This window comes from Xiphophorus hellerii, chromosome 21 (genome assembly GCF_003331165.1).
Source record: "Xiphophorus hellerii strain 12219 chromosome 21, Xiphophorus_hellerii-4.1, whole genome shotgun sequence".
NCBI lineage: Eukaryota > Metazoa > Chordata > Actinopteri > Cyprinodontiformes > Poeciliidae > Xiphophorus > Xiphophorus hellerii.
In genome coordinates, this window is record NC_045692.1 from 15,820,912 (window position 1) to 15,839,343 (window position 18,432).

The 18,432-nt window shown below is 37.8% G+C and overlaps 2 protein-coding genes across 4 annotated transcripts; one reads left to right on the forward strand and one right to left on the reverse strand.

Moving 5' to 3' along the window:
* Positions 1-475: 475 nt before the first annotated feature.
* Positions 476-3,773, forward strand: uba5 (ubiquitin-like modifier activating enzyme 5). Of its 2 annotated transcripts, XM_032551398.1 has the most exons (12): positions 476-787; positions 951-996; positions 1,265-1,354; positions 1,454-1,563; positions 1,654-1,740; positions 1,814-1,898; positions 1,979-2,083; positions 2,171-2,298; positions 2,404-2,539; positions 2,941-3,019; positions 3,107-3,213; positions 3,358-3,773. In XM_032551398.1, exons 1-12 carry the CDS (start codon positions 636-638, stop codon positions 3,433-3,435), a joined length of 1,203 nt encoding a protein of 400 aa, XP_032407289.1. In that variant the 5' UTR covers positions 476-635; the 3' UTR covers positions 3,436-3,773. The 2 variants fall into 2 exon arrangements, with proteins under 2 accessions (XP_032407289.1, XP_032407290.1); XM_032551399.1 differs by lacking the exons at positions 476-787; positions 951-996 and having other exon boundaries at positions 1,265-1,349.
* Positions 3,774-4,701: 928 nt separating this feature from the next.
* nphp3 (nephronophthisis 3) lies at positions 4,702-18,099 on the reverse strand. 2 transcript variants are annotated; one of them, XM_032551393.1, is made up of 27 exons: positions 17,154-18,089; positions 16,616-16,741; positions 16,375-16,525; positions 16,129-16,281; positions 15,657-15,790; positions 14,840-15,000; positions 14,210-14,366; positions 13,121-13,195; positions 12,821-12,991; positions 12,607-12,710; positions 12,093-12,207; positions 11,865-12,008; positions 11,668-11,765; positions 11,252-11,354; positions 11,085-11,167; positions 10,567-10,705; positions 10,275-10,439; positions 9,192-9,286; positions 8,975-9,097; positions 8,698-8,887; positions 8,361-8,602; positions 8,152-8,227; positions 7,130-7,257; positions 6,748-6,988; positions 6,516-6,641; positions 5,996-6,111; positions 4,702-5,901 (listed from the first exon to the last, which is right to left on the reverse strand). In XM_032551393.1, the coding sequence occupies exons 1-27, from the start codon at positions 17,475-17,477 to the stop codon at positions 5,733-5,735; spliced, it is 3,909 nt and encodes a 1,302-aa protein (XP_032407284.1). In that variant the 5' UTR covers positions 17,478-18,089; the 3' UTR covers positions 4,702-5,732. The 2 variants fall into 2 exon arrangements, 1 of the variants encoding a protein (XP_032407284.1); XR_004337342.1 differs by lacking the exons at positions 4,702-5,901; positions 5,996-6,111; positions 6,516-6,641 and having other exon boundaries at positions 6,818-6,988; positions 8,160-8,227; positions 17,154-18,099.
* Between the last annotated feature and the right edge of the window lie 333 nt (positions 18,100-18,432).

Below are 18,432 nucleotides of genomic sequence, written 5' to 3' on the forward strand. Positions count from 1 at the left end.
TGTTTACATTCTTTTTATATTCCTGTATTGCAGAAAGTCGTCCAGTAAGATTATAAAGCAGGGACCCCTTGAAAATGGCGTAAGAGCAATGTGTTTTGTTTTCCTTCATCATAGATGTTTTTATTATATAAAAATGCAGTCCAGTTTTTACTAGTGTAAGTATTCAGATGTCTAAAGTGTTAAAAATACAAAAAATAAAAATCGACACCAAATGTTCTCATTAAAAACTGTGAAATAGCCCTTTACACACATGTGGGGAGGGGAGGGGAGGCGGAAGTTATTAATCAGACGCCAACTTCAATGATGCCATTTATTTTTATCTGAAAAAAATCTAATCGACATAATTTTCTCAAATATAGCTTATAATAATGAAACTAATATACTGACTTGTACAAGCAATATTTTAATAATACTTAGGATAATTCGTCGAAAATCTCCATGTATGTCGGAACACTTGAAGGTCCGTGTAGTCACTTTCTACACGGACGCTGTTCAAGGACGCACATATCCTGACAGCTGATTCAAGAAAAGAAGACGTGTACTTCTCCCTGCTCCGATTTGGTTTTAAGCGTGTTTTCATTCCCTCTGCTTTGGCTCATAAATCCACACTGTAGCGCCGTTCTTGGGCAGGATCAATGGCGACGGTGGAGGAGCTGAAGCTGCGGGTGAGGGAGCTGGAAAACGAGCTGATAAAGTGCAAGCAGAGGCAGTGTGCCGCGGAGGATGCTCACAATAGACCCAGAATTGACAAGATGAGCGCCGAGGTAGTGGATTCCAACCCGTACAGGTGACTTTTCCATTTAAGTTTGACACTTTTTTTTTTTCTTCATAGTTTTATTTATATTTGTGAAAAAGTAAAAAGTAACGAGAGGCAACGCCTTGTGACTCACCACCTCCTTGAATGGATTCCCATAGACCACAAACTAATCTCTGCTGTATTTCTGTTTCAGCCGCCTTATGGCTCTAAAAAGAATGGGCATCGTGGATGATTATGAGGTAGGACATTTCATAGAAAATGTTCTCTATATTTGGCTGATCATCTTCCCTTTCATATATGTTTTTGCTAAAGATAAACATGAAGAAAACAGGAACAGAACTGATGTTCATATGTCCACACATGCTTAACATTACATATCTGCAGGATTATCATTAATGATGTATTATTGTGTATGCTTGCATATTGTGACTGTACTGGACTGGATTTTGTTTACTTTACATTCTGCCAGTTGGATTGTTGAACAACTATTTGGGATTCTGTTGACAGAAAATCCGGACATTTTCAGTAGCTGTAGTTGGTGTCGGAGGCGTCGGCAGCGTGACAGCTGAAATGCTCACTAGATGTGGCATTGGTAAGGTAATAAAACCTTCCCGTTTTTACCTTTGTGCTGGATCCTTCTCCATTTTCTTGCCGAGTGTTCAATGCCTTCATACTGTTTCATTATTGGCCTTGCAGCTGCTGCTCTTTGACTATGACAAAGTAGAGCTGGCCAACATGAACAGACTGTTCTTCCAGCCTCACCAAGCAGGGCTGAGTAAGGTGGAGGCAGCAGAACACACACTCAGGTAACATCTTGTCAGCAGAGGGACACCGTCCCCCATCCACAGCTTCCCTGTTTCTCCTACCTTTATCAGTCATTATTTCCCCCGCAACAGAAATATTAATCCAGATGTGGCATTTGAAACCCATAACTACAACATCACAACACTGGACAATTTCACACATTTCATGGATCGCATCAGGTTGGTTTCCCTACTTGACAGATTAGTACATATGAAGCCTTGTTTGTAAATATAAATCTTTTTGTTTTTTTAGTCATGGAGGGTTAGAAGAAGGAAAACCAGTGGATTTGGTTCTGAGCTGTGTGGATAACTTTGAGGCCAGGATGGCCATCAATACAGTAAGCACCTCACTGTGAGAAGAAAGAGGGCCGACAGGATGAGCCGTTCACATTGTAACATCTCTGTGTTTTTATTTCAGGCCTGTAACGAACTGGGTCAGATCTGGATGGAGTCCGGCGTGAGTGAAAACGCCGTCTCAGGACACATCCAGCTCATAATTCCTGGAGAGACGGCTTGCTTTGCTGTACGTAGGCAGGGGCAGGAGCAAAAGCTTCTGTTTGTCATTAATATTGTTCTTTTCACCATGATTATGTGGACTTTATCCACTTAGTGTGCCCCTCCATTGGTGGTGGCTGCTAACATTGATGAGAAAACCCTAAAGCGGGAGGGTGTATGTGCCGCCAGCTTGCCAACAACTATGGGTGTGGTTGCAGGCCTCCTGGTGCAAAATGTCCTCAAGTATGTGGTCAACTTTCTGTCTGGCATGAAACCTATAGTGGGTTTACAAATACAAAACCTCACAGACTTTAAGGAGAAACGTGAATTTAATGTTTTGTTCTTCAGATATCTCCTGAAGTTTGGCACGGTCAGCTATTATCTCGGATACAACGCCATGCAGGACTTTTTTCCGACCATGGCCATGAAGGCCAACCCACAGTGCAATGACCGTCACTGCAGGCGGCAACAAGAGGAATTCAAGGTTAGCACACCTGACTCAAGATTCTCAAGAACTTCTGCTTGGCGCTTTTACTGGTGCCTTATATCGATATTCACACTGCCTGAAACCTTTATGCATTTTCTCATTTTGCAGCAACTCAATTTAACGTATATTTTGGGGGGTGATATATAATAAACCAACACAAAATGGTACATAATTGTTGCATTGTGCTGTGGTGATGATTTCTTTTTTGAAAAGCATCAACTCTTCTACCTCACATTTGTACACTATATTGTGTTGTTCTATTGTCTAAAATCCTGATAAACTACTTTAAATTCTACGATTGCAGCTGAAGAAAATGTGGGAATATGAATTCTTCTGCTAGTTGCTTTACCAGTTGGAAAAGTTTACAGTTTTTTACCTGTGTGGTGTTTTGTCTTCAGATGAAAGAAGCAGAGCGGCCCAAGGTGGAAGCTGTGCAGCAGGAAGAGGAAGAGATCATACACGAAGACAACGAATGGGGTCAGCAGAAGCTCTGGTTGTTCTAGTTCTAGTTGTTGCCCTTGCTCTTTCTAAGCTACAATAAACACACCCATCTTGGTTGTGCAGGTATCGAACTGGTGTCTGAAGTGACCGATGATGAGTTACAGGCTGCTTCGGGGGCTGTACCTGACCTGCCAGAGGGCATCACTGTGGCGTACACCATTCCAGCTGGGGTGAGTTACCTTTAGCTTTCCACCGACTATAGGAACTGGTTAAATTCCTTAATGTTGGAAAATAAAGACAATTTCTGTATGTTCCAGTTTTTGCATTTACCTGTAAATAATTTTGACAATCATGTCCTGTTGTGTTTGTACCAGGAAAAGGTCAGTGGAGACACCGTGGAGGAGACTGAAGTGAGCTTGGAAGATTTAATGGCTCAGATGAGAAAGTTGTAGACAGTGATCTGAAGACTCTTTTCTGCAGCATATTTAATTTTTTTTTAGTCTGTACTCATATTTTTTTTAACATTCTCATCCCAAAGTCCAAATGTAAAAAAATAAACTAAAGGTGAAAGATATACAGTGCATGATGGTTGCATGCACACAAAATATCACTTGGAACGACATCAGATTCTCACAAAATGTCTAAACACCCCAAATTAAAGAGCAAGTGCTCTATAATCTGTTTAGTACAATTTTACTTTGAATCCTTAAACTTTTCAATCATGTCTTTCTGCTACTTACTGAACATTGTCTCAATAAAGTATTTATTAAATTCAAACTAATCTCTAAAATGTTGGTTGATTCATTTTTCAGTAGATTTATATATTATGACATGACTAGAGTGGATATAGAAGCTACACATACCCAAGTTAAATTGTCATATTTCTGATGTAAAGAACAAAAACTTGATAAATGATTTTAAAACTTTTTCATGTTTAGTGTAACAGATGTCCTAAACAACTCTAGTGTAAAAAAATATATATATTTTGGTTTCAAGTTCAGCATTAAAATAATCTTAGGTCAAAGTGAATCAAATTAACCCAAAAAGAAGTTCGGCTATCCCAGTAAGATTTGCTAATTTGAATCCGTTCTATATTTCTGGTTTGCACTATTTTGAGCAACCTTTAGGTGTCTTCAAAAAGTAAAGATTAATATAATTTTTCAATATTGTTGGCAGTAAATTCATACATTTGAATCAACAAAAGTGGTTTCACAAAGGAACGGGGGCAGAGGAGCAGCTTAACCTGAAGTTGAAACTAAATCCGAAACAGAAAAATTTGTGGGATCACATAAAAGTTGAGACGAGGATCTGAATTTAGAAAATCTTTATAAGAGAGAGGGGTAAAGCCAAAGCGTGCTATGGTGACAGACATCTACCAAAGAAGGAATGGTTAACTTAAAAGTGTCAAAATGCCAGTGTGAGGATTTAACAATAAGGGTTTTCAAACTTAGAAAACCAGGTTACTGTACTCTTTATTTTTATATATATTTTTCCTAACAGATGTGTTTGTTTTTCAGTTGAATTGTGCACAACCTACATCACTTCTTCTTGAACATAGAAGAAGTATTAAAATGATTATGGTCCCACTTTTTTTGTCACATAAACCTGATATTTTAACTCGAATAGTACTATGAAATAGAAAAGAAATATTGTACATTTTAGATAAGACAAACCATTGAATGTACATAAATTTGAGTAAGAAATGTAAGAGGCACAAACATGTTTTTTTAAGTATGTTTTTTTTTTATTGTCATTAAATTTAACAGCTTATCTGTTTTTGTTTTTTTTCGGGGGGGGAGGGAGGTTTGCATAAAAATCATGATGTTGGCATGAGAACATTTCTTACACATACTAAAACCTTGTTTTGAACCGTGCTTGCTTGTTCCAAGGTTAGTTAGACATTATAAGTGCTTTAACATAATTTACAATATTTCAACAATTATCACTATAAAAATGCAGTTTGGATAAAAAATTGACAGCTTTGAAATGTGTAAACATGACAATGTAAGTGCTTGAGATCTCATGATCCCGTTTATTAGAGGGCAGTGAGTTTAAACATGAGAAAAAAATCCTGTTTTACTTGGATGTTAGTGTTTTCTCTTTATTATAGTAAAAAACTACAAGTGTATAAAAATTAACAATGGAAAGCCATAAGAGTATTAACTGGCACATTTTCAGGGTACTTTAAGGCAAAAATAGTGATGTCTGCTGAGGTAAACTTTAAATACTAAATTTCTGAAAATACTTATTTAAAAGTTTCTGAGGGCTTCACAAACATTACGACACAGATGAGAATAGTTTTCCTTTATATTAGTGTTGTTGTGATACAAAATATTCAGAGAAAACTTGCCCAGATTAAAAGTGAATAAAGGTGTACAGTTAGAGCAGAGAAAAATTTATCTCAAATGCACCAGCAGTCTCCTGGAAAACTGAACATTTAGGCCGTTCATAGTTGCTCATCCTGCTTTGGATTGAATGTGCACAAAGCAAATATGAAAAAAGTCAAACAATAAAATGCCTGTACCTTTTTCCTGAATTTATCAGAAGTTTGTTTGGAAAAAAATCCTTCAGCGTACAGTTTTTGAACACATTATTGTTCTGTGCTATGCTTCTTCCTCCACAAAGCATTCTGCTGGTGCCTTCATAAAGTATCTATCACAGTGAATGATTCCACTTTTGATAAAGATTGGGATTTTCAGTTTTAGCTGTTCTATAGCAAACCATCCTGCAGTGATAGCAGTAAACAGAGTCACCTTGCAGCATGTGGTTGAGGAGCAGGCGTCTTCAGACTAAAAGTGTCTCCGCTGGAGGAATGATGTGACGGAGCGTTGCCACACACCAACGACGGCTCTGCTTCTTTAATCTCCATCGCACGCTTGTAAAGTTCTGCAGCCCTCTCAAAGTCACCTTCCTCATAACTGCATTAGAAGACGAGATAAAAACAAAAGAAGTAAGAAAGAATGTAAGTAATGCAAAGTAAAAAAAAAGGATAAGTAATCGTATTTTTCGTACCTTAGAACAGCGAGGTTCTTCAGGGTTTCTCCGACCCGCGGATGTGAGCGGCCCAAACTATCTTCATAGACTTTGAGTGCTCGCTCATAAAGTGGCAAGGCCTCACTGTGCTTCTTCTGTGAAAATAAAAGAAACCTGCAGGTAGCTTTTTGCCATAAAACCTAAAAATAATAACAGTTGAAACTACAAAAATAACAAATGCACACAACTGTCAACATACACTCCTGATCAAAATTTTAAGCTTAGTTGAAAAGTTACAAGAATTTATATATGCACTGTTGAATCTTAAGGAGGTTCTAATAACAGCTTTAAAGTGCAAAGAGAAATGGAAGTGAGACTTAAAAAAAAAATCTGAGTAAGCATTTTATTGCAAACAGCAATTAAACTGAAATAGTCTGTCCATCAGCTGATCAAAAGTTTAACTACAGTGATATTTGTAGTGATGTTTGTAATGTATTGTGTATGAATATTTTAGCAATGCACAGTAAATCAAGGAAGAGTATTTGATGATGAGTCTCACCAGTTGGCAGTAGAGAACAGCGAGGTTCACCAGTGCTGTGGCCACACTTGGGTGTTTGGGACCAAAACTTTTTTCCCTGATTTCCAGAGAAAGCTCATAGAGTGGAACGGCCTTCTCCAGCTTGCCCTTTGTAGGACACATCAAACCAAATACTAAATACCAAAAACAAAAATAAAACATTTTGAAGTTCACAAGAAAAGTATCTAAACATTTGGTTTTGATTATGTCTCACTCTGCGTTTATAGAGCATAGCCAGGTGCTTGACGGTGTACGCCAGAGAGGGGTGGTCCGGTGACAGGGCCTTCCTGCGGATCTCCAGCGCCCTCTCGTACATGTCCTCGGCCGTTTCGTACTCCCTCCGTTCTGTGTGCAGCGCGGCCAGGTTGTTGAGAGACTGCGCGCAGTCTGGGTGATCTGGACCGAGGGCACGTTGGCGCATTTCCAGAGAGCGAGCCAGGAACACCTTGGCAGCACTGATGAGAGGTAAATAAAGAAGAATTTTATGGATATAGGTATACAAAAAAAGGATACTGGCAAATGTTGCTGCTTCAGGCTAGAAGTTCATGCTGGGTATTTATTATGCAGTGCTGAAGGTGAACTGATGTGGGTCTTACTCCAAGTTGTTTTGGAGGTAGTAGAGGACACCCAGCTCATTGAGCGTCTTAGCACAGTCTGCAGAGTCTTTCCCCAAGGTCAGCTCTTCTAGCTGGAGGGCTCTACGTCTCAACAAAGTGAATCCATACTGATACAGGATTAAAAAAAATAATACAGTAGGTTTAAGATGTTCAGTTAAGTCAGTATGATACTTATTTACTTGAGTAGTGGACTACATAAGGGATCGTTTTTAATAACAATAGATATCAAAGTGTTAATTGGAATTGTATGCGAGGAAAATGAGTTGGTAGGGCTACAGTCGTCACTGAGGCTGCATTGGGTTTACCCATCTTGGAACATCTGCTGCATGTCTTCCTACTTTCCTATCAAGTTGCTGTTAGATAAAGGGAACACAAGCTTTCAAAACCAGTGCACTGGGAGATGTACAAAGTTGGAATATTGTTTTGAAACCAATCCTTCTCTACAACGTTATCCCAGACCTCTTTGCTGCGCTCCTTGGTCTTCATGATTCTGTTCTCTCTCTAATGTTTTTGATTAAACCTCTGACGCATTAACGCAACGTATAGATTTACTGATATTAAAATGCACCCAGGTGGACTCTGTTAACTAATTACATGACCTCTGAAAGTAATAAGCTCAACTGGGATCATTTAGGGGGATTACTGTACAGTGAAGGGTTGAGTACCATTCCACATCAGAATTGTTTTTATTTTTGCCACCCTTAGAAAACCAATTATAGTTTTCCTTCCACTTAACAATTATGAATCACTTACTATTTGAATTATTTTTGATGATTTTATTTAAGTGCGTTAGAGCAAACGGATCTATATTTAAATACAAGTCAGACTTTTTGATTTAAGCGGAAAACATTTTTAAAAACATGTATCCGTTTCCTTCCACTTCACAATTCCTCATTATTTGTTGGTCTCTCACACAAAAGCCCAATAAAATATGTTAAAATTGAGGGAACACAAGTTATTTTGCAATTTCTCATATGTTAGTATCTGTAGAATTCCCTCACCATCTGACCTTTTTGTCGCGCTGTCTTTTGCCGAATCCTTACTGACCTCTTCCTGAGTTTCTCAGCTTGTTCATACCTGATGGTTAAAGTGCAAGAAATAACCAGTCTTGAATGTAAATTAGATTATGTAATGAAAAGCTGAATAGTCTTCAAACTAATATAAATGATCAAATTAGTTTGAGAGTACTGTACACAAAAGCTACATTTACTTGTTTTGCTTCTGGTAAAGCATGGCGAGTGACTCCAGCTCCTGTGCCACAGCAACATGCTCAGCGCCGTAGGCGTTCTCGCTTATCTCAAGTGCTTGCTTGTACAGCTGTTCAGCATTCCCATACTTCTTCCACTGGACATAAACTCCAGCCAGCTGGTGCAGAGAGCGTGCAACGCTGGGATGGTCGGGATCCAGGGCTGTCTCTCTGATCTCAAGAGACCTTTGCAAAGGAGCAACAGCCTACAAAAAACAAAAAACAAAAAAAACCCCATCTACATCAGCCAGACAGAAGTGTTGATAGATTTCTAAGTATGACCAAAACAAACAAGATCTACCTGACTTGGCAGGCCCAGGTCTTTGAGAAACCGACCTAAAGTTTCGTAAAGGTTTGCAAGCTTTGTCATACTGTCCTCGCTTTCACAGCTCTTCTCGTAACATTTTAGGGAGTCAAAATACTCAGTTGCCATGGAGCTTTTGTCTTTGCCCACATACTGCCAATAAGCCAGCAACTCAGAGAAATGACCCCTGGGGAAGAAAAGCAAGCGGCAATACCTCAGAATGAAGAATATCATCTCATAACTATACACGTTTTCAGTCAACACAAATATTTACCTCTTGTAAAGGTTTTGGGAGACAAAGAGGTTCAAAAGACTGAGCTGAAGTTTGGTTTTGTCCTCCTGCTGTTGGAACAGCCAGGGAAGCTCATCTGCAACTCGCCATGTGACGCAGTCCTGGCTACAAATTTACAAATAATGATTTGAGTTTCACCAAATGAAGCATACAATGCGTAACGCAAATGTTAGAGGGATGGACGAATATTCTGCACAACCTGAGCTGCTGGTTGAAGTAATGGATTAGTTTCTCTCTGTAAGAAGCACAACCACTTCCTCCACCTAGGAACTCCAGCCTCACAGCTTCACAAGCCTGAAAAGTAGACAGATAATAATAAAAAAACACAACTCTTTCACTCACAAATATTAGTATGACATCTATTTTAGAAATGTACAAATTACATTAAATCTATTAACATAGTAATGTTAGACCTTACATATATAGATTGACTGAAATCTTAAAAGTTAAACAGTCCACATCACAGAGTGGTTTTGGACAGCCAGGTATAGAAGCACATTAGAAATTAGACTGTCATTAAACTGTTGATATACAGTTAATAAAAATTAGTCAGGGCAGTTTTTTTTTCTTCCATTTAACTTTCCATTAATATACTTAAATACTATCCTCTGTGAACTGTCCTCTGATAACATGTCCATAATATAACATTTCCATCCAGTGTTGTATACTATTCAAACTACCTGAAAAACTGGATTTTTAATTAAACTGACAGAAATAAGCTCTGGAAATATGCTACTGTGTGGCATTTGAGTTTTTAAACTATACCTCTAAAATAAATGAACTTTTTCATGGCACTCTATTTTATTGCGATGTACTTGTTAATTGTTTGTGGAAATGTACAAACAAATCCTGGAATCCTGGAACAGTTTATCTAAAAAAAATCAGTACCACAATGGGTCAGCAGGTGTCAGCATGTCTACTTCACTGCGATTCAATGCTAACATGGTAAACCATGATGATGAAGTGAATCAAATATGATCCACCTCCCTCTGCATGGAAATATCTGGTTTCAGAGGTAGTGCTTATAGAGACATCTGGCCTCTATGCTACTGGAAGAATCATTTTAAGCAGAAAAAGATGATGCCACTACAAAGACACGAAACTGGCTGTAAGCTGGATGAATCCAAATTATGCTGAAGTTCCAGCCAGAAAATGGACATTTATCTGACAAACAAGAACATTATCATTTAGCTGCTCTTTAATCACAGCACTTGAATATATTGCACTTGTATATATTTTGCATTTTCTTTCTCTGTGTGTTCTTGCCAGTGAGCCTGTTTACCTGCAGGTGCTGAAACCTGATGAGTCCACAGCGAAGGGTCACAATGCAGAGTCTGTTCAGGTGGTAGAGCAGAGAAGACAGAGCGGCCCACTCTAGCTCTGGGAAAAGATCTAATGCCTCTGACTCGCTCACTCCGTTGTGGCTGGAAAATACAAGGCACAGCATCTAGGAGAGAAAAAAAATACAATATGCAAATCCTTCTGCAGAGCATCAAAAAGTATGCAGTCTAATGTGAGTATTTGTTTATCTAGTAATGCAATAACACCCAAGTCCAAAAATTACTTTGTTTTACCTCTTTCATTATGTGTCTCTCTCTGTCTGTGTTGAGGAACTTTAACATCATTTTAAGCGCCAGGCGGAACAGAGACAAGGTGTCCTGACACTGCAGACACTGCTCCAAGCTCTTCTCCAGAGACCAGCCAGATTGAAAACTATGAATCCAAAATATGCAGAATTATCCTTAGAAAATTTAATGTAACAGAAAATTGTCAGAGAAATAAACATAGTCTACAAAAATGTTAAAAATGTTTTCCCAGCAAGTCAGGCAAAATGCACTTAGACACAAATACTAAAAGTAGGTAATTTAAAATTCTGATATGTTTTAAGAATTACAGTCCGGTTCACAAGCAGTTTTTGAAAAATTAAATAGGATTTGAAGGGAATTGTCTGTAACTGTCAAAATATGAGCCCAATAGGATCAAAGAACCTAAGGTCAATCCTGATCTAATCAATCCAAAACCAAACATCTACAAATTTCTTCACTTTCCTATTTTTCTGCACATAAAGAACCAAAAAGTTGACACAACAGACCTGGTGATCATCCTTGCCAACAGTGTGACATATAATGCGTTGCATGTCGATGCAGAGCGGCAGTGCCTTTCCAGCTTTTTCTCCTACAACAAAATTACAAAATGTATAGGTTTTACAAAACCAAACATTTGTTTTCTATCTCAAATACTTCAACCAAGCAGTCTGACCTGATCCTTGGTGAGCCTGAAATCCGTGGTTTGACACTCTGCACTGACTACACTCTTGACTTCTCTGGCACTAAGTGGGTCCAAGTGAAGTGTGGGCCACAACCTAAAGAGAAAAAGTATCGTTTTTTTTACAGATGCAACTAAAAAGTGCAGATTTAGAAATGCTAGCAAATGCTCACCAATTTAAACATTCTTTATTATTTCTTATAAGAAGAGTGATCAATTATCCAGCCTGAATGATGCTAGAACCTTGTTGATGGCTACAGAAGAAGCATGCAGTTTCTCTGCAACTCAATCAGGGATGTTTACCCAAATATATTTATGGGAGTGTATGTATACATCTGGGCCTGTAAGTTCAGTTTTAAACCTATATGGATCCACTAATAAATTCAAAGTTTTGCAGTCAGAGTTATTACCTCCACGCCTGAGGACACGTCTCTACATTGACAGACACAACCACTCTGACTTTTACAGGAAGAGGGTCGATCAGCCACTTCATGTGTCTTTCAGCTTGCTGAAATGGACAAAAATGATTCCTGAAATGTGGAGTTAAACCGTACAGGCTGGGATAAAATATGTTCAGTGTTGGGTTTAAATTAGAGAAGGGCTATACCTTTATTTGGTCGACTGAGTCAATGATAATGATGATGTTTCCTTGGTGCCGTGCAGATAGCCTCTCCAGCCAGCGAGGAAACTCTTCCAAAATCTTACTGGGATCCATGGATAAACCAGAAATGGACCAAAAGTGCTGCAGCAACTAAGTGGCAAAATATTAACAGTAAACGGATTCTCCTATTTGTCAAGTAAAACATGTTTTTGGTTGAAGCATGTCACTCTTTACCTTCACTGTGAGGCGTTTGATAATGAGAACTGGCTCAGAGCTTATGGAAAGTGGGCGGCCGACAAAATGATAAAGGAACAAAGTGTTGGGGGATTGCTTCTGCTGCAGCTCAATCCTGCAGAAATAAAACAATTCACGTCTAACAGGAAAACCACACAAAGCTAAAAAGAATACCCTTTATAATAATCCATCACATTGATTATATCCTGCATCAACTTCTCAATCAAACAATCAATCAAACTTTATTTAAAGAGCACTTTTCATACAAAGCAGTGTTAACAGTAGCGTTAAAAAAGATTGGCAGAAACACACTGACAATTAAACTAACTAAACACACAATACAATAAAAAATAAGACTATATTTGTTAAAATTCTTAAGTAATAAAACACAAATAAATACAAAACATGAACTACATTTAAGAGCCAAACTGAAGGAATGGATCATTAAGTTGGTTTAAACAGATCTTAGCCAATATAACTGATAAATGTATTTTATGTGCAAAACTCATCTCACCATTTGGAAAGCAAGAGAGACTTTCCTGAGCCTGGACCGCCAGACACCAGCAGAGGCGGGGTGGGAGGTGGGGCAGCTATCATGTCGTTTAAACGATCTATATACTGAGAAGGGCAGCGCACGCAGCACAGAGCGACAGATATTAATGAATAGAAAGTAAGGCATTTTGAAGGTAATGATAGAGATTAGAACAGAATATGCATGCATGTTGTACCTTTTGAAAACCTAATTGGGAGGTGGTGCTGCTGCAAGCCTGTTGGTAGGACTCGATCTGCTCCTGTTCGTCATGCAGATCCCAAAGCACGTCTCCCAGGTCTTCCTCACGGCCCTCGTCTATGGCAGCATCCTTAGAGTCATCATCTCCTCCTTCAAAACCCAACAATTCCTATACAAAGAGGATAAAATTCAGTGTTTAAAAATCATGGAGAGGACAGGCAGTCAAAAATTATTTCTGTATACACCTCCCTTAAGGTGATGAAGCAAAACAAACCAATGTATTTGAATAATGGTACACCTGTTTGATGACTTTCTCTAGCTGAGCAGAAATCAGGCTAGCCCCTTCTTCTGCAGAGCTGCTGTGATCCACCACCTGGGGAATATTTAAAATGAAAGAATATGAATCTAAATTTTGTTATATATTTAGTAATGGATAGATGATAAACATTATGATAAACACTGAATGATAAACATGTTGTAATATTATTAACAACTCTTGGTGAACAGTAAGGTCAAAGCAAAAAATATTATTAATACTATGTCAGATATTACAGACTATTAAAACCCTAAATGTAAGGTTTACACAAAGTTTTAATTTTAAAAATATTATACCTTTCCCAGAACAAAATTTCTAGATTGCACAAGAGTGCAAAACATTGACCACAACTTCAGCAAATAATGAAACAGCACAATGGTGAATATGGTTTTCATGTTTTTAAATTTTGGTCAAATTAAAAAAAATAAATAAATAAAAATAAAAACTTTAAGATCTATGACACATTTGTTATGTTTATAAAAACACAAAATACAGGGTTCAGTGCTTTGAATCTCAAACTCTGTCTGAAACCTTGTTAGAACACGACCTAGAGGCAGAAAAAATGCCTTTTACTTTCAAAAAAGGATTCTCTTTCTGAGACTCAAAAACAAAAACTAAATATAAATGGAAAAATAAACAAATTGCAATGTGCTAAATCCACGTTAGGGAATGTAGTTGTTATGCCTATAAATGTCCAAAATCCTGTCATTTCAGAAAATGAACTAAGGAATAAAGTCTGCTAAATTTTCCTCTAATATATCTAGACTAAAAGAAAATAAAGACATAAAAATGCTTCCATGCTTCCTCACAGATAGTGCAGGAGCTCTGTGATTAAAAAGTAGTAGTGAGACAAAACATACCCACTATATGAAAGCTTCTATATGTAAAGATTGGAAAACTAAGTGAGCTGAAAGAGGAGTGTTTGATTGGTTTAGCCAAAGTAAACACATTCCCTTCATTTTCAGCCTGTTTTAACAAACACAAGATGGTTTGTGTAACTATAAAACTTATAACAGCTTACAGTGAACTGAAATAATAATCCCAGAAACATTTAATGTATAAGCTCCAGACCTTGACTTTGGCAGCCTTGTCTGCAGCATTAATCCTTTCCAACAGCTGCCTAATGGGTCCAGTCAAACCCCTGTCCTCTTCAGTCCTGAGGTACAGCACCAGTGGATGTCCATCTGGGTTTTTAACAAAAGCCTCCTCACAATCTTCCACCACAGGGCTGCAAAAATGAATGTTTGTCACAACATTATAAAGATCCATTATTTCTGAAGACAAAAACTTACACTTTCTGCATGTCTGACCTTAAATCAGACAAAGCACTTCCCGTTTAGGCAAGTTATTAATACAAAAATTAATTCTATTTGATAAGTGTCAAAGTACTGAGAGAGTTTACATGGAGTAAAATTACTCTGCATTTACATAATTTGGAAAATCTCAGATTCGCAGAAAATTGCTGACTAGATCACACCCATTTTGTCCAATAATTTGCCCTGAATAGTCGACTTCATATGCTGTAAAAATAAAATCTGTGAACAAAGAAATAGGTTTCACTCTACCACAGTGAGGTAATTCTCAAAACCTTATTTTGAAGACGTTGCCTGTCGCAAAACTCAAACTCAGCTGTTCTCCTTAAAAAAGATGTTTTTGACCCTACAGAAAAGTTTTTAATCACACAGGATGTGCAGTCAATACCTTGTAACGGTGGATTTGAGAAGAAGCACACATATTGAACTCCGCTCGATTTCCTGCCTCCGCACCATAGCGTATGAAGCAGCATTCTCCTCTGGGAAGTAAACGTTTAGGTAGAAATGGCCCAGACCCTCACACATTCTCCGTAACACTACAGAGTGTTTCTGTCAATAAAACAAATGACATTTAAAAGAAAATTATTATTGAAAGCTCCTACCAATTCAAATAACTGCTTAGACACATCACTACTTTGTCATGTGAGGACAGTACACTGGAATAAAAGTCCCAAGTTAACATTAATCATGTACAACCTCTTCCTAAATTTCCCCATTCAGTTTAAAGTTAGATTTTAGACTTGGACAAAAGTCACAGAACCTCTTGTTCTGGGTTCCGAAGACCCAATAAGATCCTGATAATGTATTTATTTTATTTAAAACAGTAATTTTCTATGTTCACTTTTAAAAATTACTCTGTAAATTCATTTGTGTAGTGCTTCGCTCTTTCTCATTTTATACTCTTTGTTGCGATTTAGTTAATCAGCACTGAAGCAATATTGTTTGATTTGTGACTAACTTGATTAGATTTTAGTTTAGAAAGCAAGCTATTCATTTCTTCAGATAGACATGAGACTGACCAAGTTATGAACATTAGTATAGTTAAATGTACTTTAAATCTGCTCCAGTCATTAAACACCAAGTCAGATACATGTCTTTCAAACCGCCATGTCTATGAAGGTGCATTACACATATTATATAAATCTCAAAATATCCCCTAAAAACAACATTTACAGTTGCTGCCTTTAAACTTCAATCAAACTGACCTTGACAAAGATCTCCATCTCTGCTTTGGTATCTTGTGTGGAGATTAGGTAGCAGCGCACGGTGTTACTCCATAAGGCCTGGGGTACATGAGGTGACACTTGAAGTAGACTGGCTACCGCAGCATCCCAGTCATCTGAAGGAAGAAAAACACGTGACAATAATGCGGTCTACATGTTAGAAACTAATCAATTTTTAAACAAACTCTCTGTGATATATCAGTGGTGTTAAAAAGGAATAACAAACTCACAATTTAGTTGCAATTATTGTGGAATATACTAACATTATTATTTATTTTGTTTTTATTTGATGGTCTGGGGAAATAGGTTAGAAACAGATGACACATTGAGACAAAGAACCAGTCTATTTTTAAAAGTAAGAGATGAGCCTTTGTAAACAAGAAGTCCACTCAACCACAGTGACTAATTTTTCTCTTCCTATCACTACAGGATGACTTTGCAATCATTTTCTTACCTCTGCTGACATTTGCAAACGGTCCTTCCACATCTATTAAACTGTGTGCAAACTCCGGTCCTCTGAATGTCTGTTGCAGCTGCATCATGCTACCCATAGAAGGTTCACTTCCCAGCACCCCGCCAGACCAGTATTCACACTGAGTTCCTACAGCTGTAGAATACAAGAAGAGTATGTGGATTTAAACACAACTAGAAAGAAAAAGAACAAAACTGACCCTGATGTGTGTACATATTTGCATCTTACCAGTCACAGTGGTTTGATTATCATCTGAGTCAGAGTCATTAGGGCTAAAAATGTGAATACCCTGAGTCTGCAACTGTTGCAATTTGGCCTCCAGATCCCTCTTTGCACGCAACAGATCTTGTATCTCTTTCTCTTTTGTCTCTCGGAAAATCTAAATTTAAGTAAATACCCAGTTTAAATTACTGGTACAAATTTTAAAAACTGCTGCCACAAATGTATAAAATGTATTGGTGCATCTTACCTTAAACTGCCGTTTTACTTTGTCCCTGTCATGCTCAAATGTGGCAGCCCTCTCCATAGCTTGATACTTTGTCTCAAGAGCAGCTTCTTTCTCTCTGAGAATCTTCTGGTAGGTTTTCTGAAGAGCCTGTCAAACCCCAGCAGAACAGTTTAAACACCCGCCTTCTTATAAATACAGTTATATGAACATTTGCTACAATAGAGATTTCTTCTTCTTTTGCCTTTCTACCACTATAAAATATTGCAGAGCATCAAAAAACTACGTTGATGTTGAACAAAGACTTGCCTAAACACAAAATACACTTTATTTAGTAAATTAAATAAATGTTTTTAATTCACTCTGGTACTATGTGAAGGGGGGTAAATACTTCATAGAGGAGAAGGGTGCTTAATTCTTAATATTTTTTAAAAAAAATCAGGTTGTGTCTGATCACTTAAAACATTAAAAAGCACAAACAAAACAAATATGTAAGGAGAGAAATACTTTTTGACAGAACTACATGTTACTGAGTGATTTCGATATGTAGCTCTTTATTAACCTGCAGCTCGGCTCTTAACCTCTTGTTCTCCACGTCCAATTTGGCCTCCTTCTTCTGCATGGATGTGATCTCGTTATTTTTGCTGACGCGAAAGATTTCATACTCCTTACGAAGTCTCTCGTACTCTGCAGCATACTCCAGGTCCACGGAGCCCGTGGATTTGAAACTGGCCCCGATAACTCGAGGTCCACGGCGGAAGGAGCTGCGAAGGAGTCGGGCTTTGGGCTTAACTTCAACAGGTATCTCACATGCTTCCCCTCCCTCACCGCCATATCCATCCTCGATCACCTCTCCTGGACTGACCAAAGAGGATGCGGTGCCCATAATGTCGAAGATCCAAGATATTAGCTTTTTCAGATCAACATAGCTGCTACGGAGCCGTGAAAAACAGAGAGCGGATGGACATTTTTATCTACCGAGACTGAAACAAGAATGAGGTTATTTCCACTACATTGCCACAACGCAACAGTTACAAAACTAAACTTGTTTACATAGTAGAGACAAGCAGCAAAATGTGACAAAACACCAGCAACTAGAACTATATTTAAGTAGTCCTATAAGACTAAAATACGAAAAGACACACTTAAATAACGCAACGTGGCCGTTTAACAAACTATTTGATGTTGTCACATGCTAAAAATGCAAAAACTGCAACAAACCCATTTCGATAAACATTTTTGTCTCGAAATATTATACACTGCTAGTTCGGGTCGAAAAGAATACTTGTGAAGCTAGGATTTAAAAAACAGGCACATAACGGTCCGCTCCCTTTTTCACAGCTTCTTCCTGGCTGCCTTGGTAACAAACTCAGAGTACGGAAGCCGTAAAAAGTCAAACAAAGTCAAATTGGACTTTTAGTTGTTTTGAAGGAGTTTACTCTACTGGTAGGTTGTTTAATTAATTCCAACCGACTTAATTATCATGCATTACAATGCTTTGGAAACACTCTATAAAAACATTTAAAGGTTTTTGTATTTTGTGATGTTACAAGCTTAAATGTAGTTCTTAGCCTACATGTGAAATGGAAGGAAAAAGATACTGTTTTTCCACTTTTTTTATTTTATTATTCTGATACTGAAAAAAACCTTTGGGACACTCACAGTCTAGCAATATTTATACTACGCTTCACTGAGGTGCACTCTGTTAACTAATAAGGTGACTTCAGAGTGTTATTGGTGGGAGTGAATTAAACTATGGTCTGTCAGAGTAAAGGTTGTTGAATACATACGCACCCCAAACCTTTCACATTTTTATTTCTAAAAAAATATTGATCATGTAT